Source organism: Callorhinus ursinus, unplaced genomic scaffold (genome assembly GCF_003265705.2).
Source record: "Callorhinus ursinus isolate GAN/ISIS: 27379988/994484 unplaced genomic scaffold, GSC_fseal_2.0 scaffold9, whole genome shotgun sequence".
In the NCBI taxonomy this organism is placed as follows: domain Eukaryota; kingdom Metazoa; phylum Chordata; class Mammalia; order Carnivora; family Otariidae; genus Callorhinus; species Callorhinus ursinus.
The window spans coordinates 16,733,783-16,760,114 of NW_027397071.1; the positions used below are offsets into that span (position 1 = coordinate 16,733,783).

General features: G+C 38.6%; 1 protein-coding gene across 2 annotated transcripts in view; it reads right to left on the reverse strand.

Moving 5' to 3' along the window:
* Positions 1 to 5,605: 5,605 nt before the first annotated feature.
* Positions 5,606 to 26,332, reverse strand: part of SLC30A7 (solute carrier family 30 member 7) — an 85,121-nt gene continuing 64,394 nt past the window's right edge. Inside the window, exons 10-12 of one of the 2 annotated variants that reach the window (XM_025872303.2) lie at positions 21,622 to 21,771; positions 12,092 to 12,183; positions 5,606 to 8,875 (exon numbers count right to left, since the gene is read on the reverse strand). In XM_025872303.2, the coding sequence (XP_025728088.1) occupies positions 12,136 to 12,183; positions 21,622 to 21,771 (198 nt within the window). In that variant the 3' untranslated portion in view covers positions 5,606 to 8,875; positions 12,092 to 12,135. Of the gene's footprint in view, positions 12,184 to 21,621; positions 21,772 to 26,332 lie in introns of both variants that reach the window. The other variant, XM_025872302.2, reaches the window with a different exon arrangement.

Consider the following 26,332-nt stretch of genomic DNA (forward strand, 5'->3'; position numbering starts at 1 on the left):
TTATATATATATGCCAAAAATAAGGGTAACTACTATGAAGGGATAAAATATGACTCTAAAAATGAAAAATAAAAAATGTTTTTTAAAAAAAGGGATTGATAAGATGTTGGTTGAAAAAGGGAAAAAGAAAAATTTTAAAAAAAAGTTAAAAAATTAACTTTGACGAACTAATGAATCATGATAAAAAAAAGCCACGAATTCTATGTGCAGTATTCCCCTAGCGCTGGAGTTCTCCCATTCTCCTTGATCGGTAAACTTGGTCTTGGCTTGCTGGCTGTTTGTGCTGATCTTCTGGGGGAGGGGCCTGTTGCCGTGGTTTCCAAATGTCTTTGCCGGAGGCTGAATTGCCCCGCCCTTGTCAGTCTGGGCTAAGCAAGCTGCTCGGGTTTGCTCTCAGGAGCTTTTGTTCCCTGCAAGCTCTCGGTACAGCTTTGGAGGACCAGGGCGAAAATGGTGGCCTCCCAATCTCCACCCGGAGGAGCTGAGAACTCGGGGCCCCGCTCCTCAGTGCGCCCCCAGAGAAAAGCAGTCACTCCCGTCTCCCCGGTCTCCGGCCGCACTCCGTGCTCACCCGGCCTGTGACCGAGCGTTGCTATCTCTGGCACCCGACCCCGTGTAGAGTCTCCAAACCCAGCAGATCCCTGCGGTGCATTCCCGCGCTGCTCCTCCCGGGGGAGGAAGGGGAGTCTCCCCGGCTCTGCCGCTTGTTGGGTCCCTGCTGGAGGAGCAGTGGCCCGACTGGGCCGCGGATCACAGTTTATGGCAACCCCGAGCTGAGAGCCCGTGCCTCGGCTCCGTCTCTGCAGCCGGCTTCCCCGCTCCGATACCTGGGAGCTCTGCCGCACTCAGGCACCCCCGGTCTTTCTGTGACCCCGAGGGTCCTGCGACCACACTGTCCCGGGAGGATTCCACCTCCCGCTTAGCCACTGGAGCGACGTCCCTCAGCGGAGCCGACTTCTAAAAGGTCCGATTTTGTGCTCCGCGGCTCTATCACTTGCCAGAAGCGGCCGAGGGAGGCCCCCTCCTCCCCCGCCGTCTATCCTCCCGAATATCGCCTCGGATTCACTTCTCTGCACGTCCTACCTTCCAGTAAGTGGTCGCTTTTCTGTTCAGAGTTGTTGCTACTCTCCTCTTCGATCTCCTGTTGAGTTCGTAGGTGTTCAGAATGGTTTGATCCCTATTCAGCTGAATTCCTGAGACCAGACAAAATCTACGTCTCCTACTCCTCCGCCATCTTGCTCCAACCACATCATTAGTTTTTGATGTAGTATTCCATGATTCATTGTTTTCATATAATACCCAGTGCTCCATGCAGTTCCTGGGTTCCTGGGTCATGTGGTAAATGCATATTTGTAAGAAACCCCTGAAATTATTTGCAGAGTAACTCTATCATTTTGCATTCCCACCAGTACTGTGAAAGAATTGCCATTGCTCTGTATCTTTGCCAGCATTTCATATTGGCAGTATTTTGTATTTTAGCTATTCTGATAAGTGTGTTGTGGTATATGTCATCATAGTTTTAATTTTCACTTTCCTAGTGCAATGATGTTAACATCTTTCACATGCTTATTTATCATTTTCAATATCCTATTTAATGAAGCATCCATTCATGTCTTTTAATTTGGATTGTTTTCTTATGCTTAAGTTTTGGGCATTCTTTGCATATTCTGGATACAAATTCTTTGTCAGATAGATATGTGATTTGCAAATATTTTCTCTCAATCCATAGCTTGTCCTTTTATTCCCTTGACCGTGTCTTTTTGGTAAAGCAAAAGTTTTTCATTTTGATGAAATACAGATTATGAGTTTTTTCTTGTGTGGATTATGTTTTTGTTACTATGTCTAAGAACCCATCATCGAAATGAAAGACATGTAGATTTTATCTTGTGTTTTCTTGTAAAATTTTTAGAGTTTTGCATTTTACATTTAGATCCAGTTTTAGAGTTTATTTTTGTATGAAATGTGAGTTTTAATATCAAGGTTCTTTTTTTGCATATAGATGTCCAATTGCTCCAACACCATTAGTTTTTATTTATTTTTTCGTCATTAGTTTTTAAAAAGACTACCCTTTCTCCATTGAATTGTTTTTGCACCATTGTCAAAAATCAGTTGGCCGTATTTGTATGGATCTTTTTGCTATTTTGTTGATTTATGTTTCCCTTCTATGATGCCACACTATCTTGATTACTGTGGGTTTATTAAAAATAGGTAGTTTGATTCCTCTAATTTTCTTTTTTCAAAATTGTTTTATCTATTCTAGTTCTTTTGCTTTTCCATATAAATATTAGAATGGACTAGTTGATATCTATAATAAAGCTTGTGAGATTTTGATTGAAATTGATTATGATGCATTTAAATGTGGATATTTGGGGTTTGTCCTTTTTGGAGTTGGCTTATAGCCTCTTGAATCTGTAGGTTTATTTGCCAGGTTGGGAAGTTTTCAGCCATTATTTCAAACGTTTTTCCAGCACAGTCCGGTTCAGCATGGTATGCAGAGTCCTTTCTTTCCAGGACTCTGATACCAAATGTTAGACATTTCTTATTATGCCACAGGTCTCTGAGATCTGTTCTTTCTTTTTTCCTCCAGTCTATTTTCTCTGCCATTCTTAGTGGATAACTTTGTTGATCTGGCTCCAAGTTCATTGACTCTTTCCCGTGCTCCATTTTCTGTTGAATCCATTCTGTATGGTTTGGGTTTATATTGTTTTTTTTTTTTTTTTTTTTAGTTGCTGATATAAAATTTCCATTTGTTCTTTTTATATCTTCTATTTTCTGTTTTAATATTTGTTGCAAGATTATTTCTGATGGCTTGTTCAAGTATTTTTATAATGGCTGCTTTAAAGTCTTTGTCAGATAATTCCAATACTGATGTCATCTCAGCCTCATCTGTTCATTGTTTTTCTTCTACAAGTTGAAATTTTTGTGGCACTTCATGGAATAATTTTTTATTGTAGTGTGGACATTGTGAGTATTATGACATTCTGGGTCGTGTTCAGATTCTATGCAGAATGGCAATCTATTTGTTCTACTAGGCAGTCAACCTGGTTATGTTCAGAATGTAATTACTAATCTACCTTCTGTGGGCTGTATCAGTTCAGTTTTCAAGGATTGCAGTTTTCTTTGGATCTATTTCAGGTTGTGCCCTCGGTAGGGGACCTAGACAGTCTGGGACCTAATTGATTGGATAGTTTAGTTCTGAAGATGTTTTGGTATGCTGAGTAGGATCAGATCCAAACATTAGTGACTTGAGGGTTCATAAACAACTTTATGAGGTTGCTTTCCTTTGCCTCTCCCATTCCATGATCTCTCTGCTGCTTCCTGGTTCCCTAGGCTCCCCTTTTCAGTCCTCTGGCCATAAACTTGGGGTTCTTGTTACTCTACACTGTTGCTCTGTCTCATATCTTCATGATTGAGCCTACATCCCGACCCACGTGGAGGGACAGAAAGAAAAAAAGCAGAGGGGCTTGTTCTACCCTTTGAAACCATAGCTCCCCTAAACAGAGAAAAATTCGCTCCTCTTGTATGTAGCTCTTGTGGGTTTCCATAGTTTTTGGCCACTACTGCAGAATTGCTTGGGGGAAGTCTTTGCTCCAACTAATAGAACTACAAATGTAGTAACTTTGTCTTGTTTTGAAGTTCTGTAGAAATCTATGGCCTGTGTACAAATTATTGCTCAAGGGGAAGTAGTATGAGACACATACAGGACAGAGAACCCCTGTAAAGTTGAACAACAGTTTGATCTAACTTAATGCCTATTGTGGGAAAACAGCGATGGCTCATCAGACAGATATTATTTTACTTATCATTTTGGAAGTGGTATGATATTTTCAAAAGTCCAAGCCAAATGGTAGGGTTTTAATTGCTGTGAAACTGTACTATGATTAGATGTGAATCTGAATTTCATGTTTATTTATACAATGTCACCCTTTTAAAATACTATTATCTGCCTGCCTACCTTCAGGAGGTACTCTTTTGAATGCTTTTGTTTTTGTATTTTTTGTTTTAGCAGTGGCTGTCTTATAAAAAGAATGCAGTTTAAACAATGCATACAGAACCATTTCCCAAGGAGGAATTGACTTTATATTAAATTCATCCATTTTTTCCAATAAATTTTGATTGCCTAAAGTGTGCCAGACTCAAAGCATTTGAGTATTATCTTACTGTTACCTTTATTACTTCTCTTGGTTATGGGAATTTAGCAGATAAAGTTGAAATGTACATTTAAATGTTAGTAGCATGTGCTAAGCCTACCTTATGGTAGAGTTTTTTGTTTTGTTTTTTAAACCTGGACATAGGGCTGGATGAGCTAATAGATTGTTTGAATGAACTGGAATCCCACTGAAATGCTGTTTTTTTTTTTTTTTCATTTCCTTCCTTTTTACAGAATGGAAAATACTAAATTGCTGTCATTGTATCTGCATCTATTGGACCAGTTGGTCTCTCCCTCTCTGCTCTTTCTGTGGTCTAGAGTAATGATAAGTTTATTATCCTACTGTAGGTAATGAGATTGGATAAGGAGGAGAGGAAAAAGCATTACGAGTTTCTAAAGTTGTTCAGGGGAATCTGTATTTGATGAGCATTATGGAGCCGTTCCAGATTCCTGAGCTGGAGGACTGCAAGTGAAAACAGAGAAGCTTACCTAGTCTGTCAGTACAACATAGGGTGGCTTCGGTGGGGAAGGAAACAAAACTCTAGGTAAAGATTAGGTAGTGAAGTATTATAATACATCACTTGCTTAAACCAGACTGTAAACAGAAGAGGCTGCTCTGAGGGGAGTGGTGATGGGCCACTGTAGAGTTCCTTAGGCCAGAGGCTAATTCTAGAGAACACAGGAAAGGCAGGCTGTCCCTGGCAGGTGCTCTAGATCTAGCAGGTCAAAGTCCAGTGTGCAGAAGGGCCAGCAAAAGATAATCAGAAAACCAAGATAGAGGATATGTTTTCAGAGTGCCTGGGCATAAGTCTGATTCAGCAGAAATTCCTTGTACTTCCTGCCTAAGGCCAGAATTGTTTGTGCTGATGGTTGGAGGAGGGGCTGCCATGGAGGTGGCTCAAGCCAGGGCAATGGTTAGAAAGGACACATTCAGACCACATATAAGGTATTCAACAGCAGACACACCAAATATAAAGCCCTTACTGTGTGGCAGAGATTGATAGTGAAGAGGCTGCTTTGATAGAAGAATATGTTTGAGAAGGTGGGATGGATGGGATCTGGGGTTTTTGTGGAGAAGTTATTTTTTTATTGCTTCTTATTAGAGGAAAAAAAATCATTTGGAAAGATAACAGATGCTCATGTTGGTTTCGGTCTTTATTTCCTGTAAGTTGAGGTAATGCATAGCGAATAATGTGAAAGAACAATTTGGGGTTAATGTAAATATCTGGAAGTAAATACTGTGAGATGTGTTTATAAGGTATAATATCGGATAAGAGCCACAAGGAGGACCTTTCCAATCTCCCAGCATCTCCTCCCTCTGGTGAGTTTTCCCGTTTTCTGGTCCTGAACACCATTCTTTCCCTTTCATTCCTTAAGTCCTCTAGCATTGATTCCAGTAATTGTTAGGTTCACAATGTTCCTTTCAGTTTATCAAACTGATAGACACAATTCAGGTGAAGATTTTGAAACAAATTTTATTGGAAGAATTTTGATACAAGGTTTATTATTTTTAAATACATCTGAAGTTAAAATATATACATGAATGTCTTCAAGTAGAAAAAAATGAAATATACATGATGGATTTGTTGTATTATATTTAGGCAAATCATAATTGCTCACTTTAGCACATTCAAATCAAATTACAACATAGTCCTTGAAATTTGACATTCCAGTCTAGCCTTGTACTCAAACGTTTGTTTAGAAATGTTTTGGTGCCATAATCTTCATATAGGAATCAAACCCAAGTCCAAACTTGGCTATGTGTTTAGAAACCATTAAAGACAGGGAGGTAAAGTGTTGCAGGGGTCCTTGGAATATACTGAAAAAGGATTTGGCAATTTTTAACTCACAGTATTTCCGATATAAAAGATCCATTGTTTCTTGATCAAACTCACAAGTGTTGGGGCAAAGTATCACTTGGGAAGAAATATCACTGAATTTTTGCTCTTGGAGGAAGCAATGGGATTACTTGGCAAACTCTTGACAGGATACACCTAGTTCAAAAGAGAATCTTCACTGAGGCTAACTGATACATGATATGTGGTACCTAAACAAAATGCAAATACTAAAATTCAAAATAAAGCTTTTTTTTTTTCACTAGTAAAAATGGGAAATTTTACCGTGGCAGCAGCAATTAAAAGATGAAAAATAAGAAATATAGAGAAGCTCCATTAAAATTTGGTATTTAGAGGGGGAAAAAAAGAAAAAAAACGATTCTAGGAATATTTAAATCACTAAATGAATACATGTAGTGTTTGTTTTTATAGAAGCACCTTCAGGATATACCACTGAAAGAGTTTTGGATAATTATACATCTGGAGATAAATGAAACAAGGTATGTTATACACAGATCCTTAAAGTAATATGAATATGGCAATTTTCCACAGAAACCAAGGAGGCAATGTGGTTTCTCATTTGGTAACACATAACGTAAAAATTCAAGTGACCCAGCTTCCACAGTCTCAGTTCTGCCAAATTTCTATCCAACAACATGGATAACATCTCTTTGTCTACTATTCCTGGATTAAAATTGAGAGGCAGCTCACAGGGCTCCTAGAAAAAAATGGCCAAAGTGGATACAAAGTCACTTATTTGTGCAAAAATGCCAAAGAAAAGCTGAGGTGTCTTCTGTAATAATAAATTACTGGTTCTATCTGTCCCCCCAACTGTTACTTTTGTATCCACTACGACCTACAATATTTACTCACTAGTTAACCAAACATTTACTGAGCGTGTAAGTTCATACTAAGTTTGGGGATAATGGGATAGATGATGAGACAGACATTCTTTTTTACAAACTTTCCAACATCATCAGAATTGCAAATACTAAATTTTCAAAGCCATGGGAAGAGTTCAAAGTTCAATACTTTTATGAAGCATAGATTGCTACTAATTATGAAATAGATTTCTTCTTGAAAAGGGGTCTATAAAATGTAATGTTGTACAGCCTCAGATCCCTCTCAAGCAGCACACATTATTTGTACTTCTTGGAAGATAATTCCTTCATCAATTATGTTAACCTCTCTTAGCCAGGAGGAATTCAGTTTCTCTTTACTTACATACTGGCAAGGGCTCTCTTCTGAGTCAATCCCTTTTTTAAGCAGCTTACTCTGAGCATCAATAAAACTTTAAGAGGTTTTAAAAATTCTTAAAGGAGTTCTGATTCTTTTTAGTCTGCACAATTTAAATTCAATGGCAAAGGTAGGAACTAAGCGTGAGAGCACTGAATGAAGGAATGAGTTTAAGCAATGTATATGTAACAACTATTACCCCATAATCAATTTTGTCATAATTGTTCACTGATTTTATTGGAGAGTCTGTTCAAATCTGCTACAAATTCTTGGATCTTTAAACCACTGTAGAATGATATACATAAAACAGAGTAGTCATCAGAAAAAGCACTGGATTTAAGGTCAGTGCGTTACCACTGGCTATCCCTCAGGCAAGTCATTTAAATTCTCCCACAACAGCTTCCTCATCTGGAAAATGCGGTTATGAATTCCTTCCCCAAGGAGGGAATTTGAAAATGCTCTGTCAGTCATAAAACCATGCCAAATTTCTTTATTGAAACGTGAGGCTTTAAAAGGCTACACAAAGACACAGAAATACTTAATAAAGGTTGAATCCCACCCTTTCAGTATAATTTGTACTTGGGAAATGGTTAAACACAAACCAAAGATGCCCTCATCAAAAAGACTCACATCCATTCGGCCTTTAAATATAACTATACTTCTCCACAGATACTTGTTTTGATAATTTTTCACTGTATGTAAGTCTATCTCGATGGTAGAGATCTGGATCACTAAGGCTTCTGGTGGGTCATGTCTTGAAATAATCTTCTTCCATTAATAAAACTTTTAATGAGTGTTCTTCAAAAAATAAAACTTTTCCTTTCTTTTTTTGGCCAAAGTTCTCGTGAATTGGAAAATAATTTCTGTTTTGAAGATGGTGACAGAAAGAAAAAAGTTTAATTTTATCAAGGTAATGCTTTTATGTTGAGAGTAAGCAATTTAACATTTGGGGTTCTGGTAAGACTTCAAAATTTCACCCTACTGAATTTAAAAGGCCTGTTTTGTTCTGTATTTAATTTAATGCCCAATTTTGTGCGGCTCTGAGAATAAATGTTAAAAATCCAAAAAGCTCCCCAGTAAGTGAAAACTAAAGTATCAGGAGTGAAATGATACGACCTGTGAGAATTAGCCTGGTTTCTAAAAAGTACCAGCTCACAGAATATAAACAAAATAAAGAAACTAAGCAATCCTTAAATTGGATTTAACCTTGGGCAATTAACAGAAAAATTCACAAGTTAAAAGTATCCAAAGCACAGATGTCATCATATTTTAAAAATCAGGAACTGGTTTCATAAGAGTAAAAAAAGTAAAAGAGTACAAAAATTATATTTTCCATAAAGAATATTCTAAACCTCATAATGGAAGTATGGAAATAATATTCTAAACCTCATAATTACTTATGAAAAATAAGACAATAAAACTCCATTTATAAAGTGCCTTAATGTACCAAAAATGGAGGTCAGCTTTCCTTTATTTACAAATGCTTTTTCATCACATTTACAGAAAGGCAAATATTACACTGGAGAGGCAGCACAGTAGAGAAGAAAGAACTTGACTTGGAGTCAGACGACCTGGACTCTAGTCTTGGCTTTGCCACTAATTATCTCTGTGACCGTGAGTAAATGACAGCATTTCTGGGCTTCAATGTTCTCATCTGTAAAATGAGAGGTAGAACGAGACTGCTTTTAAGGACAGTCCCTTAGATACAAAATTCTATGTTGAGCAATGACATATTTTTGTTCTTAAATCCCAGCATTATATGAGGATGCTACCATAATCATCTCTATAAAATTTATTCTTCCATAGCAGGTAAAAACATTAAAGAACTCTGATCAATTGCATTTGGAGTCACTGATTGGGCTGCTTTACAAAGGTGCACAAGTCACAGTATTTTGGTTACTGGGGTCTACACGGAGGCTTTGAAGAATGCTGAAGCATCCGGAGACAAGGTAGATGCCACTAACATCTGCTGCTACTTCCTTATGCCTCTGCAGAAGACCGCTTGACAAGAGGAATACAGAGCCACAGATAAACTACACACTGTCCTTCACAAAAGTGCACAGGGAGTCAGCAAAATAAAGTCACACATACGGTAAGCCCTTTGAGTAATACAATCTATATTTTAAAACACGAAACTAATGTAGGTATATTTCTGTTTGGGGAAATTTACTTAGCAAGGTAAACTCTTCCAGAGAGAAACAAATTTGTTCTCCAAGGAATATTTTGATTTTTAAGATACTAGCAAAGTTATACTCAGAGACTCCCTGCCCTCTCCACCCCACCCCCCCCAAGAGTTAACCATAGAAACATCTCAAATCTATTACAACAATCAGGTAGTGTTTCTCAGTGAAATTATCTACTTTAGCAAATAGGTCTGTGCCAGAAACACAGGTGAGACCGAATATTTGTTAGAATGAGAACAAAATTGCTTTTTCTCACACTGATTTGTCACTGCTGCACACACAGGTTTAAGGACATTTAATTAAAGCATAAACGTTAATGTCAACCCACCAAATGGTATGAGCTGGAAATCTCTTGTAATAGGTGCAAAATTAGAGTTCCATATCAGTCTAATAATCTGTATGCTCAATGCCTTATCAAAGAAAAAACACATACGCATGCACTTGTGTATTCAGAGTATAGTTAAAATGATACATATTTTGACAAAAACTTTACTTGGCATGGAGGGCCTGATGAAAGGCAGAACTGGACCTTCAAAATGCACTGGTCAAGTTTACAGGCCAGTGCAAATACTGTCTCCATATGTGAACAATCACTACAATTACATATAATATTAGCTTTTAAAGGCACACATCCAAAATTCCCATCTTCATCTAGATCTGACATTTTCCACAATATGCCAAAACCCACAGAATATCCCAGGCTTCTGTCAGGCTCAGCAGTGGATGCAAACTTCCAAACAGTCACTTACACTTATAATGAAAAAGTAGTACGTTATCAGGACATTTCCTTTTATACTTTCCCTCCTAAAACATCTCAACAACTGTTTTAATTAAACACATTCTACTGCAGGAATTCTTAGCTTTAGAACTGCCTGGCAGTAAAGTAAAAATGTTCTGAAAATACTGCTTAATCTGCAAAAAGGAGACTGTCAACAGCTCATAGCAATCTGCAGCATTTTAGGAAAGCATTAAGAAAGCAGTCCAGTTTTCCTAACACACTTTAGTGCATAAATTGTAGATCAGAAATAGGGAGAGAGATACTCTAAAACTTAGACAAAATCAACAGCGATTTCTGCCCCATCCGTGAAAAAGTGCTTATTATTGGTCTACATTCTAAACAATCATTTCATCCTGCAGAGATTTTTCCCCCAAGAATTTTCAGTTTTTTAAAGTTAAAAGGGAACACACATTGTGATAAAATGAAGAACAATGGGTAAATGTCTATCCAGATCAATATTTCTTCAAAAACACGGAGAACATTTGAGTGTTCAAGCACTTGTCATCTCAAATCACAATTTTATTTTTCAAATACACAAAAACCTAGAAATCAACTTGTTTATTAATTTCTAAGACACCTGTTTTATCACAATTGGTCTGTATCTTTAATAGTTTAAACTCAATAAAATGCTTTTAGGTTTCTGAAAGCAACTGTATTTGTGCAGTGCTTGCACAGGAAAACAAATTGTATGACTTGGCATTTGAAGAATGAAAAAACAAAGTAACATTGTCACAATCATTTCTGCCTTCCCTCTACATTGCCTTTCATTAATAAAATCCATAGGGGCGCCTGGGTGGCTCAGTGGGTTAAGCATCCGACTCTTGATTTCAGCTCAGGTCACAGTCACAGGGTTGTGAGATCGAGCCTGGTGTCGGGCTCCATGCTGGGCGTGGAGCCCGTGTGAGAGTCTCTCTCTCCCTCTGCCCCTTCCTCCCCACCTCTCTAAAAAAATAAAAAATAAAAATAAAACCCATAAAAAAAGCAAGGAGACACATAGGGAAGTTTTCACAGACACAGTAGCTTTCAGAGAAATTTGGGATTTAGCAGATGTTTTAAGTAAGTTGAAACAATCGTCTATATAACAGATGCATGTGCAAAGTTTTGAAAACACAGTCCACAGAATAATGTGATAATTGAATTTGATTTAAAAAGCAAAATAACACCTATTTTTCAATGAGATAGAGCAATAAGAGGAAACTTCTCATATCTTTAAACCTAGGCTGGAAGTACACACAAAGACAATCTGTATACATCACTTGTAAGAGTCTTACTTCATACAGATTATAGAATTATCCATAAAAAAAAACCATACACATGACCTTTGATGGTACATTATTATGCTGGCAAATACATTTTCTGATACAAAGGCACTTTGAAAACCCAATATGGTTTGGTTCATAAGTTTGCAAGGTACAAACAATTTTACAAACATATGATTATACTGAAGAATGTCAACCATTGTGACATTACATATAAAACGATTTCTTTCTTTTTTTTTTTTTTTTAATAACACTAGTTTTGTGGAAATGAAAGCAGTGGTTTCCAGCAGCTTCGGTGAAGACTGTGCAGATGAATGGAAGCCCAGCATCTGAATTTGGACTGGCTAGGGTGACCACTAGGGCTAAGGGCATTTTTGAAAATGGGGGAAAAAAAAAGGTACACAAACAAAAAATAACATCCTGGGACAAAACTACAAACGTCGGAAATTACAATGGTTTGGAGGGAAGAGCACAAAAGACAAGACCAAAAGTCCAGGAGAGCTCCTCCTAGTTCTGTTCCCTTAGCTGTGAGCTCCTTCCTGGCAGACCACAAACTGCTGACGCTACCTGGTGTACTTGGCGCTGGGGAATTGTAGTGACGATTTTTCTGTTCTAAAAAGCTAGGTACAACGTTTGGGATTGTACAGTACCGGAAATATTAGGTCCCCCAAAAAGGATAATTTCTTTTCATTCGTTACATGGCTGCGAAGTCAATCTGTACATAAAGCTGTCTCACTCCAGCCTGAAAAGTTAAAAAAAAAAAAATCAGAAAATCAAACAAACCAATAGCAGACTATACATTTCAGAAAAGTAATAGAAAACAAAAAAATCTCATTTTTTTGAAAAAGGAAAACATTGTTTTTCTTTTTTGCCTCTGGAACATAATTCTCCATTCTTCATCAGAAAGGGCCAGTAATTTTATCTTAGAAATAAGTATTTTCATAATTGCAAAAAGATCCCCCATTTACCTCTACAGAAGAAAGCCATGCTATTGATTACAAACCGTGTCCAAGTGAAATCTGGAACAATGAGGTTACCCATCTACTGTTATTCTGCCAGAGAACAGCAAAGTGCTTGCCTAACTGGCTACTAAAATCATACATCGATCCGGTCTCAATCTTCCTGTGACGGACGATGAGCAAATACTTAAGTAGGACCATCTGTTGATTATTTAATTACATTCTAACGCCTCTCTTCAATTTTGGAGATGAACCCGCTATTCAAGGACTGCTCTCAAAATTGATAATATCTCTCCTCTATTATCAATTGTTGTATATATGCTGTCTACAACTCCTTTTCTCTATTCTCTCTTGAACGCATTTCTTTTTTTTTAAAAGATTTTTTATTTATTTGACAGAGAGAGACACAGCGAGACAGGGAACACAAGCAGGGGGAGTGGGAGAGGGAGAAGCAGGCTTCCCGCTGAGCAGGGAGCCCGAAGCGGGGCTCGATCCCAGGACCCTGGGATCATGACCTGAGCCGAAGGCAGACGCTTCACAACTGAGCCACCCAGGCGCCCCTCTCTTGAACGCATTTCAGCTGAACTTTTGCCACCCATCACTTTGCAAAGGTGTTTGTCAGGGTCACCTCCAAGTTGCTCAGACTAGTACTCACCTGTCAGTCCTCTTAGTACTTACTCTAACAGTGAGGACAAAGGTGCGCACTCTTTCCTACTGAAACACTTTCGCTTGGCTTTCAGAGAATACTCACTGGTGACCTTTTACCTCAATTATCAGTCTTCCTCAATCTCCTTTGCTGGTTCTTCCTCCTACCTTTGAGCACTAAGCACTGAAATACCCAAAGGCTCAGTCCTCAGATTCCTTCTTTTTCTCCATTTGTCCCCAAGCTGATCTCATCTAGTATCCAGACTTTTAGTACCATCTACATGCTCACACCTCCCACACTTGTATTCCCCACTGGAACCTACCTACCGTCTACTTCACAGTCCTACCTGGACGTCTGACAAGTATTAAAACACTACTTCCTCCCCGCAAGCCTGGTGATCTTGTATCTTCTACAGCTCAATGCCATCCTCGATGTTACAACTTAAAGACCCTTCTTTCTCTCACACTCAATTCATTAGGAAAACCTGTTTGCCTTACTTTCAAAGTAGCCCAATCCCAAAACCTGATCATTTTACATCACCTCCATTGCTGTGTTTGCTGACGCTCACCCGTTATAACGTTATCTCTACAAGACGATGATTTTGTCTTTGTTTTTTCACTGCTGATTCCTAGTACCTCAAATAGTGCCTGGCACATGGTAAGTGATCAATAAATGCTTGTTGGATGAAGAGAAATTCTACTAAATTCCTTCTTTCAAGTAAAAATAACTTTTTAACATTAAAGACAGTAGTTATAATAAGCATTTTCTTGTCAGTATCAAAGAATGAAAAGTAAATTAGAATATTAATGGAAAGGGAAAAAAAATCAGAGTGGGGGTAACACTACAGTAATTTCTAGCATGGCTTTTTTTCCTAGCATTCAAATAGGTGGGCTCTGTACAACACTAACAAAGGGGTGAGAGGAGCAGGGACCACTCAAATGGCATAAAAAGCTGGGTAGACCCTAGAAACTTATCAGCACAGAAAAGGTTTTAGCTTTCTTGCCTCATTAAAAATAATAATAGTAATAACAATAATAAAATAAAATCCTTGCTGTGGTCAAGTTAAAGCTCTATAATTCAAAATTGTTTATTTGTTATTCAAATTTATGGAAACTACATTTACTAGCAGCCTTTCCTTAAAGAGGCTTATGGCAGAAAAAAGAACTTAATATCTGCATGATTTTGAGCTAAGATTTAAAACCAAACCTCAGTTTTTCTCATTTTAAAAGCATTGATAAATACCAAGTCTACTTATCTCACAAAATTGTTATATGTTCACCCAATATTTGAAAGTATTTAATAAGCCCTTGTTACATCCCAGGTACCACTGTAAAGATTATATGTGAATATATGAGAAAGGCTTTCATATGCTATAAAAGGCTATTAAAATAAATTATTATGATTCGTTGTAAATATATCTGATTTACTCAACCCAGATGGTCTCTGAAATAACTAAGGAACTCTTCTGCAAAATTCCTGTATATCTAACCTTAAGAAAAAAACAACTACTGCCCAAGTAAACTGGCTTAATTCCTTTTCTCTTCTAATAAAATTGTTAATGAAAGTAAAATGGTCAAATTAAGTTGGGCTCCTATTACTACCCCTGCTACTTCCCTCAGCCCTAGCCCTAATACAGTGAAGATGGTAATAAGAAATGAGGTTAGCCCAAGGCAATAAAAAAAGAAGAAAAACAAAGAGGCTAGGTAAATGAATCTTTGCATAATCATGAGTTAATTACTCCAGCTTATATCTTTCCCCTGAGGAGCTACAGCTTTACATAAAAGCTCAGTCTAACAGAAAAAGTCACTTTGCTTCATCCAGCTGTCCTGACGGGGACGGCTTCCAAGTTTTCCAACTTCCCATGTTCCTTTCTCAATTTCCTTCAAAGCAGAGAGAAAAGAAGAATTTCCAAAGAATCCTAGTGAGTCACCTACTCCCTGAATACAAACCAGGTTTTCTATACAGTTTATCCATTTATCCACACCATAAAGACAAGACAAATACTCTAGCAGATCAAAACAGGGCTCAGTTGCATCAAACACTCTACCACTGGGATGCATCGGGAGTGAAAACCATATAATATTCATTGTGCCTTATGAGAGTCATGTAAACCATAATTCAGTCAAAACTTTTTAAATCGTTAAGACTTGTTTTTAACACATGTGCTCCTAAGAAAATAAATGTTAACCTGGTGCCATAGACTTAGAATATCCTCATTATCAATATTAATTTTGTGGAAAGGAAAACAAATCAGGAGTAAAAAAAAAAGAGAGAGAGAAAAATACACAGGAATATGGCTATAGAAAATTACTGATTTGTTTGTGTTCTCTACCAATTCCACAGAAACTTTCTACTTTAGTTTTTGACTGAACATAGAACATTAATCTTTATCCTTTTAAAATGAAATCTTGAAAACTGCCTTAGTCTTCCATGTGAAACGTAAAGCCTCTCAGAATTAGTGAACAGTGAGTGAATATGACGACATTATAAGTCATGAGCAGTAACTTGGGCCTGGGTTCCTTTTTCCATAAATTGCGAACAGCCCTTGTTTTGAAGGAGGCTGGAGTGATGCCTTAAGCAGCTGTTACAGTGCACGGTGGGCTCTCACTGAAGGCCCAGCTGCTGTTGCCGCTGCAGTTTCTGCCCTCTACCAGCCAACCAGTGAGGGCTTAACCCTTGTGGGTTAATTACAATGAATCTAGGGCCCTGTTGGCCTCCCATCCTGTGGCTGTTTACTCCAACCTCCGAGGAGGTTAGGTTCTGGTGTGCATCAAGCACATAGATGAAGAAAATGGAAAGCTGGCTAAGGAGAAGTTGCAGAGTTGGCAAGCAGAACTGACGCTTGTGACAGATGAAAACCTTCTACAGACAGGAAAGCAAACAGAGAGGGTGGAAACTAGCTAGCTCCCTGGAGAGGGGTAAGTAGCTTCTCCCACTGGCTCACCCTAGCCTTCAGCAGACAGGAGGCTGGGCGGAGTCAGCGGTCAGGCAGGAAGGGATCAGGAGCATGGAGGCTGGGGAGGTTCCTGAAACTTGGGGAACTCCCATTTGGGCATATGAGGAGGCTTTCTGGTTCCTTCCTGGGTATCAGAGTGAACTGCTATTTTGAGGCTAGAGGCTAGAGCACAAAAAGGTGAAGCAGGAAGCTGGGGGTTCAGGACTTCACATGCATAACAGAAATAGTCAGGAGAGGAGAAAAGATGAAAGAAATCAAGACAGAAGGTCTATCGGGGGGCGCGTGGGTGGCTCAGATGGTTAAGCGTCTGCCTTCAGCTCAGGTCATGATCCCAGGGTCCTGGGATCCAGCGCCACATCAGGCTCCCTGCTCCACGGGGAGCCTGCTTCTCCCTCTCCTTCTAGGAGATTGTTTCTCCCTCTCCTTCTACTGCTCCCTCTGCTTGTGCTCTCTTACGCTGTCAAATAAATAAATAAAATCTTAAAAAAAAAAAAAGAAGTTCTATCAGGGAGTAGATAGCATGTTTTAGGCTTGATTGTCTTCTGTGCTTTGTGGAAGCGAAGAGCATAATGAAACAAGCATATTCTAGATTTTTCTTCAAACATTATTTCTAACAAAACAGTATATTAAAAAAATTAACAGATGATATCAGCAAGTTTAAAAGACACATAAAATGTTAATTGCCATCTTAATCTTCTTGTTCATACACTAAATATAAAATATAAGTTTTCTATTTCATCAATTCCCAAATGATAACTCATTTTTAAAAAGGTAGTGCAGGGGAGAATTGGAGAGAGAACTTTTTCTATGCCAACAGAAAACCTTGTAGTTTAAAAACTGGATTATCCCTTACCTAATAATTCCTGAGGAATCTAAGTTCACCAATTCACTTATTTTACTCTCTATTTATGCACAGCTTTAGTTGGCTGTTAAAGACTGATAACCATGGAAAATGCAAATAAAACGGACATGCCTAATATACAGTTCTAAAATAGTCATGAAGCTTACAGTTTTATCAATAGAATAGAAAGCTGTAATTCTCAAGCTGATGTTTTCAGTTTAAAGTTGTCTTCATAGATATTTTAACAAGAACTTTTTTAACCAAAACCTATCGCTTAAATTCTGATTTAAGATCAGTTATAAGGGACGCCCGGGTGGCTCAGTCAGGTAAGCGGCTGCCTTCGGCTCAGGTCATGATCCCAGGGTTCTGGGATCGAGCCCCACATCAGGCTCCCTGCTCAGCGGGGAGCCTGCCTCTCCCTCTCCCTCTACCTATTGCTCTGCCTACTTGTGCTCTCTCTGTGTCAAATAAATAAGTAAAATCTTAAAAAAAAAAAAAAGATCAGCTATAAGAAAGACACCTGAAAATGTCATAAAACCAAAAAGTATAACTTATTACTGAGGAAATCCTTCTTTTAGTCTTTTGGAACTTCAATTCTGCAAACAATGATCACTAAGCAACTTTAAAATCATTAAAGGTATGGAATAGAAGTCATTAGTAGGGTGGCTCCTCCTCCCCTCTGGAAAAAAATGTGTTGAACTATCTTCACTGCAAGGTCCTGCTCTGCAAGGAATGAAATAGAGTGGGCTTGACCTTGGCTGATGAAAAGGCTGAAAATATTTTTCAGAGCTTAAAAATTTTAAAACCCAAATACAGTTTCCAAAACCAAAGAAGCAGCTGAATAAACTTTCAGCTTCAGCCATTTTAAAAGCCAAGATGTCTAAGGTTACCAGAAGAAGCCATCTCCACCTACTTCAGTTACAACTTCAGCAGTTCCTAAGCACGGACACAGCTGCTTGTGCATTTCCAAGCCTAGAAACTGCATTCCTTTTCAGAGGGAAAACCGTGACTAAGTGCCCAAGTCTTAGGAGAGTACTGCGGCATGTCCCAGAGGTCATCAGAAGCTCACATTAGGAGGGTGAAGGACGCAGTATAACTAGGAGACAGGGTAAAGGAAAGAACGATGATCTAGAAATGACAGTGAAAAAGCAAGATTACTGCAGCCACATAAGAGCCACTTTTGACTCTAAAACACCCCCTATTTAGAATGGGAGAAGATATTTTCAAATGACACTATAGATAAAGGGCTGGTATCCAAGATCTATAAAGAACTTCTCAAACTCAACACCCCAAAAAATAATCAAGTCAAAAAATGGGCAGTAGATATGAACAGACACTTCTCCAAAGGACATACAAATGGCTAACAGACACATGAAAAAATGTTCACCATCATTAGCCATCAGGGAAATTCAAATCAAAACCACACTGAGAGACCACCTTACACCAGTTAGAATGGCAAAAATTGACAGGGCAAGAAACAACAAATGCTGACGAAGTTGGAGAAAGGGGAACCCTCTTACACTGTTGGTGGGAACGCAAGTTGGTATAGCCACTTTGGAAAACAGTGTGGAGGTTCCTCAAAAAGTTAAAAATAGAACTACCCTATGACCCAGCAATTGCACTCCTGGGCATTTACCCCAAAGACACAGATGTAGTGAAAAGAAGGGCCATATGCACCCCAGTGTTCATAGCAACAGTGTCCACAATAGCCAAACTGTGGAAAGAGCCGAGATGCCCTTCAACAGATGAATGGATAAAGAAGATGTGGTCCAGATATACAATGGAATATTACTCAGCCATCAGAAAGGATGAATACCCAACTTTTACATCAACATGGATGGGACTGGAGGAGATTATGCTAAGTGAAATAAGTCAAGCAGAGAAAGTCAATTATCACATGGTTTCACTTATTTGTGGAACATAAGGAATAGCTTGGAGGACATTAGGAGAAGGAAGGGAAAAATGAAGGGAGGGGATTCGGAGGGAGAGATGAACCATGAGAGACGATGGACGCTGAAAAACAAACTGAGGGTTTTAGAGGGGAGAGGGGTGGGGGATGGGTTAGGCTGGTGATGGGTATTAAGGTGGGCACATACTGCATGGAGTGCTGGGTGTTATATGAAAATAATAACTCGTGGAACACTGCATCGAAAACTAATGATGTACTGTATGGCGACTAACATAACATAAAAAAAAAATCACCAATGGGAAAAAAAAATAAAACACCCCCTGTTTAGAGATGTGAGAAGGATTCAGACATACTGTGAAGGTCTTGCATGCCTCATTACAAGAAAGTAATGTCATACAGTCTTAAGAGTGTCTGTTAAAGAAGGGACCTAGTTATTAAAATTCTGGAGTAAGTGGTACCAGCACACTGCTTTGTAGTAGAGTAAGTCTTGCTGTTGACGACACATAAAATTATTTCATTACTTATTCCCAAAGGAACATAACCATACATTTCTCATTATTAGAGAAGAGAGATCATTTAATTTATGCTAAGATCCTGGATTTAAACTGCATATTATATTCTGTTGTCCATGTCTGAAGACATGATGTATCTGTTTCTCTTCCTCTTCTCCTTTTTCTCTCCTTCTTTCCCTCTGTGTGTGTGTCTCTGTCTATCTCTCTAATTCTTTATACCATTACCACCTTTTTTTTTTTTTAAAGATTTTATTTATTTGACAGAGAGAGACACAGCAAGAGAGGGAACACAAGCAGGGGGAGTGGGAGAGGGAGAAGCAGGCTTCCCACGGAGCAGGGAACTGATGCCGGGCTCTCTCCCAGGACCTGGGATCATGACCTGAGCCGAAGGCAGATGCTTAACGACTGAGCCACCCAGGCGCCCCCCCCATTACCATCTTTTTGTGCTGTGGTTAAAAAGACCAATGGGAATCCAACCATATTTTTCCATACTTAGCACATGTAAAGATGGTGTTGGTCAAATACAGTTTTAAGAATCTGTTTATTCAACAAATTAATTATACACATACATTTTTCTAAGCACTGAGAATGCAAAATCATATTTGGAAGAAACCTGCAGATAAATATGTATATCACAAGATAAAGTTAAGCAGCTTAGAGGGGTCTTTATGCTTCAGAGAAAAAGTAACAACTGAATTGGACCTTGACATTAGAGTAGGATATTTGTCCCACACAGAAAAGTAAACAGTCTAGAGGGGTATGAAGTATATGGGAATGAATAGCAGGAGGCTTGAAAAGTTAATGGGACCATGCTAGAAAGTTTGGGTTTTATCCTGGTGGCAATGAGGAGCCTCCAAAGTTTTTTTTTAGCTTTTTTTTTTTTTTTTAAATAAAATCACCTATATTCACCAATCGCTAATATTTTGCCACATTTGCTTTATTTCTAAGTATATTTATTTATAGTCTTTTTACTTCTGTTGAAACATCTGAAAATTAGGTATCCTGATCCTTTGCCACTAAAACCTTCAGCATGGATCTGCTAAGAATGGAGCATTCTTCGATAACCACATCCATTACTGCACCCAAGAAATCTAACACCTACACAATTACTACGAACTATTATGCAGTCCATATTCAAATTTCCCAGTTACCCAATAATTTCCTCTGTGCCTGTTTTTTTTTTCCCCCAATCTAAGATTCAATCAAGGTAAGACACTGCATTTAACTGTGAAGTTAACTCCACACTGTTTTTCCCCCCTTTTCGTGACACTAACACTTGGTAAGAATCTAGGCTTTTTTTTTTTTTTTTTTAAGATTTTATTTATCTATTTGAGAGAAAGAGACACAGAGAGGGAACACAAGCAGGGGGAGTGGGAGAGGGAGAAGCAAGCTCTCTGCTGAGCAGGGAGCCCGATGCAGGGCTCAATCCCAGGATCATGACCTGAGCCCAAGGCAGACACTTAACGGCGGAGCCACCCAGGTGCCCCCAGGCTAACAGTCTTGTACAAGCTGGGTTTGTTCTGCTAGTGACTAGATTCACATTAACCATTTCGGGCAAAAGTACCCCACGCTCTCACTGCATCACACCAGGAGGCACAGGCCAGTTTTTAAGCACACATTTTTAAGGCATGGAAACAGTTCCTCATTAGATCTATGTGTTAGGTAATTTTAGCAGCAGTGTCGACATCTAGATTTTTCGCCAAATATTTCCAGCAAACTAGAATGAAAAAAAATTTGTATTCTCTCTTTCCTTAGATGTTTTTGACATGATGTTCTTATTCTCCCAACAGATACAGAATCATATATATCACTCTTACGTTATCAGTCACATGACATGTCAACTCAAGACAGAACAAGCATCAAGTCAAATGATTTGGCTGCAGGCATGCAGTGACGAATTTATGATTCCAAATACAACAGCATATTAAGCTTTAAACGACACAGAACTATGGTTTTGCTATCACACAAAAACGTTAACATAGTCTACTTTTAGCTAAAGCCACTGACAAGGAATTATTCTTATTCCAAATGCTATTTTAGTTCTTGGCTTTAAATAGCATTTAACATGTCTTATAAGGAGTATATGGTAAAGGAGAATCTACTTCTTAAGAATTCAAATCGGTATAATGAGAGAACAGGACTATCTTCCTTAAGAGTATTAACTAAAATAAGATCTCCCAATTTTGCCTGTATGGTTGAAAAAAAGTACTTTTATGCTTTCCTCATAGTATTGCGTGTGTGTGTGTATATATATATTTATATACATACATATTTAACATGTTAAGTAGTAAATATTTTTTAAACTAGTAGATAAGATAAATTCAAAGATCTTTAAGAAGTTAATGAAAAAGTCATACCTGAGTAAAAATATTATGTGTTTGGCTTAAAATCCACCTGGCATCAGCATCAGGGGCTACTACTAATTTCAAGGTCCCAACATAAACATCAGAACATAAGGTCCAGAAGTGCTGTTCTTGTAAACTGTAAACTCCTTGCAACTGCTGCACCTGAAACAGAAAGGGCAGATATTAACATCATAGGGCCCCCTTATTTTATTATGTATGCTGTTTTACTATTATTATTATGCTGCAGTTCAGTAAACTGCTATTCAGATTATTAACTGTAATACTATTATTATGCAACATATTCAGTAAACATGGATTCTATTCTCTAGTTCAAAGGAGGGGTCGGGGAGATTATTTGAATTAATTAACAAATACTTATTGAGTACTCATTATGTGCCATGGCAGGTGTTTGGGGAAATGTGAACGATCACGTGCCAAAATTTGGAGGGCACAGCTGAGAGAGCACCTAGACGGAAATTTACACTTTCAAGTACATTGATCAGAAAACGAGTATAAACTCATTTGCGTTTAGAAACTAGAAGAACAATAACAAAGTAAACTCAAAGAAATAGGAAGGAAGGAAATAAAGGACAGAAATCAATGGTCCAGAGACTTAGAAACTACTAGAATTCACAATATCAAAAAACTAGTTCTTTGAAAGATTACTGAAGTAGAGAAGTCAGTGTTTCCCAAAGCGGGCATATTTTGGACAGGACAGTTTTTTCCCTGTGTCGGAAACTACAGGACCCTTTGCATCCCCAAGCCCCCAAGAAGCTAAATGCCAACATATACTCTTCTCTGAATCATGTGACAACGAAAAAGAGAAGGACGTCTCTCAGTTTTTCCAATGGCTCCTTAAGTTTTCCATAGCCTAAGGCTGACAACACTGGCAAGACAAACTCTGAAGGAGGTTTGGAAAAGAAAAAAAATAAACCCAGAATGAAAAAGAACAACTACAAATAACAGATTTTAAAAACCATAGAAAGGAATACTCTATGAATGTGCAGCTTGTGAATACACAAAGTATTACCACTGAGTGGAATCCAAACATTCTCACCATCTCTACTGCTATCAGCCTAGCTGAAGACAGCATTATCTCTAGTCTGGATTATTATAATAGTATAAGTGTAGTAATATAATATTATAATAACTGGTCCATTTCTGGCCTTGCACCTTTTCCATCTATTCTCATCATAGTATCCCAACTGCGATCCTGTAACTTTAGGTCAAATGCTGCCACTTTGCTGTTGAAAAACCTCCAATGGCTTCCCACCTTACTCTGAATAAAAATCAAAGCTTTCACAATGACTTATATGGGCTCATATCACATGGCCCCCTTGTTACCGAATCACCTCCTCTCCTACTAGGCGTCCCCTTGCTCTCTCTTCCTCAGCTAAACCAGCCTCCTCACCATTGGCTGAAAAGTCTGGCACACTCCTGCCGCAGGGTACTTGCTATTCCCTCTGTCTGAAGTGTACCTCCCTTCCAGATTTCTAGTTGGTCTACTTTGTTTGGGTTTTTGCTCAGATGTCATCTTCTCAGTAAGCTACTATAACTCCTGTACTCTTGGTCTCCTGTTACTCGATGTAAAATAATGTTTTCACTTTTATGTTTCTCTGCTATGTTTTACTTTTTGGAGCATAATATCATACACTGCATTTTTCATTCATATTATTTATATTTTTTATTGCCTGTCTCTCCAGCAGAACTTAAGCTCAAAAGGGGAGGAATTTTTTTCTTTTCTTTTTTTTTTTTAATGTTTTGTATCCTTAGCATCTAAAACAGTGCCTGGCCCAAGGAAGTGCTTAGTAAATTGTGTATGTGTGTGTATAATAAATATACACACACATACACAAAATAAAAACACAATTTTGAAACAGACAAAATGGATAAGTTTCTGGAAATACAGAAAATGCATAATTTAAAAAAATGCCATAATAAGAGAAAAAAATAGAAAACGTGAAAGGACCATTAAAAATTGAAAAGGTAAAAAAAAATTGAAAAGGTAGAGGTTAACATCCAAATATAAAAAGAACTCATATAACTCAATAGCAAAAAACCAAACTGATTAAAAAATGGACAGAGGATGGGAACAGACATTTTTCCAGAGAAGACACACAGATGGCCAACAGTGAAACATGCTCAACTCCCTAATCATCAGGGAAATGCAAATCAAAACCAAATGAAATACCACCTCACACCTGTTAGAATGCCTATTATCAAAAAGACATCCTTTTCAATTCTGAGATTCTCTGATTTTTAGGTAACTATTTGGGATATTAATTAAGAAAAAGTTGAACCGAGAGCTATCAAAAATTTTCATTTTTTATCAGAATTTGATTATTGTAGGCATTATTTTCTATAAACTCCAAAACAGTTGGTAGGAAATTTGAGACAATACCAACTGTGGCCTTTTTTAAAAACTGCTTTTACTGGGAAAAGAGGTCAAGGTGGACTCTTCCTCTTTCAGGACTCTGATGACATAGTGGCTTGAACCTGATATCACTCTACGTGTTTCTGAATGGCATCCTCACAGGATGGTCTACTGTGAATGAAACAACCAAATGAATAGATTTCTTCTACCTCTAAGAATGCAAGTACTCTTGTAGCTAAGACTAAGGAATATTCCTATACAAATTGGCTTTAACTCTCCTCAAGTTAAACAATATGGGGAAAGCGTAGTCACAGATGCTTTTCCTGCTCTAACAGTGTGGTATAATAGAAAGGGCATGAGCTTTGGAATCAGAAAGATGTGGATTAGAATTCTGGTTCAGCCACTAGCATTTGTGACCTTGGATGAGTTACTTAAATTCTCTGAGCCTCAATTTTACCTATGGAAAGGAAGATAAAACTTACCCTGTATGGATATGGTGAAGACCAGAAACTGTATATGTAAAACAATTAGTACAGGGACCAGCTTATAGTAAGCATTCAATAAATTGCCCCTTTCCCTTCACAGTTATGATGACTACCCTACCTTAAAATGATAACCACAAATGATAAATGGGCAACACTTCACTTTCCCTATCCAAAAAAACCTTTTTACAGCTTCTCCTCCTTCCCTCCTTCCTTCCTTCCTTCCTTCCTTCCTTCCTTCCTTCCTTCCTTCCTTCCTTCCTTCCTTCCTTCCTTCTTCCTCCCTCCCTCCCTCCCTCCCTCCCTCCCTTCCTTCCTTCAAGGTTTTATTTATTTGACAGAGCACAAGCAGGCAGAGGGAGAGGCAGAGGGATAACCAATGTGGGGCTCGATCCCAGGACCCTGGGATTATGACCTGAGCCGAAGGCAGATGCTTAACCAACTGAGCCACCCAGGCGCCCCTCCTCCCCTTTTAAAAGATTTAATTATTTGACTGAGAGAGCACAAGCAGAGGGGGAGACAGAGTGGGAGGGAGAAGCAGGCTCCCTGCTGAACTGGGAAGATACAAGGCTTGATCCCAGGACCTGGGGATCACGACCTGGACTGAAGGTGGACGCTTAACCAACTGAGCCACCCAGGTGCCCCTCCTCTGGCATTCTGCGCCAGAGGAGTGTTTGATTATACTGCCTTATAAATGATAAAACAGAAGTACATAAAAATCCCTTATCCTGTACCACCAAATCCACCAGGTGACCCTCATCTATGTCAGCACTTTCTGCCTCCCCTCCAGGAATACAGTACCCCTGGCTCCCCTCTACACTGAATTCCTCCATACTGCTACTGGTTCTATCTTTTTCTTTTTTTTCTTTAGAGAGAGAGAGAGAGAGAGAGCACAAGCAGGGAGGGAAGGTGGGAGGGAGGGGCAGAGAGGGAATCTTAAAGGCTCTGCGCCAACACAGGGCTCGAACCCACCATCCTGAGATCATGACCTGAGCCAAAACCAAGAGTCTGACTCTTAACCAACTGAGCCACCCAAGCACCCATGGTTCAATCCTTCTTCATCTTCTCAAGAACTTCATTCTTGTAATGACCACCTTTATTACCGTATCATTGATTTCTTCCTCTAGGATGGCCCATTCCTATCAATAACAAACATGCTCTACAACTGCACTGTGTAATACAGAAATCACCAGACACATGTGGCTATTTAAATAAGGAGAATTAAACTACACTAAAAAAAATCAATTGTTCTAGCCATACATGAGGCGCTCAGTAGCCACATTTTGCTTGTGATTTCCATACTGAGCATTGCAGATTATATAATATTTCCATTATTGGGGAAAGTTCTATGGGACAGCACTATTCCAGAATATCCTATTTTAAAAACAAACAAACAGCCCTGCCCTGATACCATATCCATACTCAGGCTGTCAACTCATTTCTTTGCTCCCTTTAACAGCCACACTTCTTAAAAGAGTTGTCTGTAGCAACTGTCTCTACTTCCATAATTCATTTTCTCCTTAATCTACTCAAATCATGTTCTCTTCTCCAAACTCCTCCAAAACTGGTCTCATCCAGGTTATTAGCGCTGTTCACAATGCCAACCAATGATCACTTCTCTGTTCCTACCTTGCTTGCCCCACAGAAAGTGGATCACTGCTTCCTTCTTCAGCTCTGAGAGACTACGCTCTTTTGGTTTTCCAGCTCCCTTCCTAACCACTCCCTTTTCTGGCTTCCCACCCCCTGTGCTGTAAACCTGGAGCTGAAAGTAAAGCTAAAAAGAAAAGAGCTTTAATTCTCCCAAGGGGATCTCACATAATCCCAATGTTTTATTTTTTTTTAAGATTTTATTTATTTGACAGAGAGA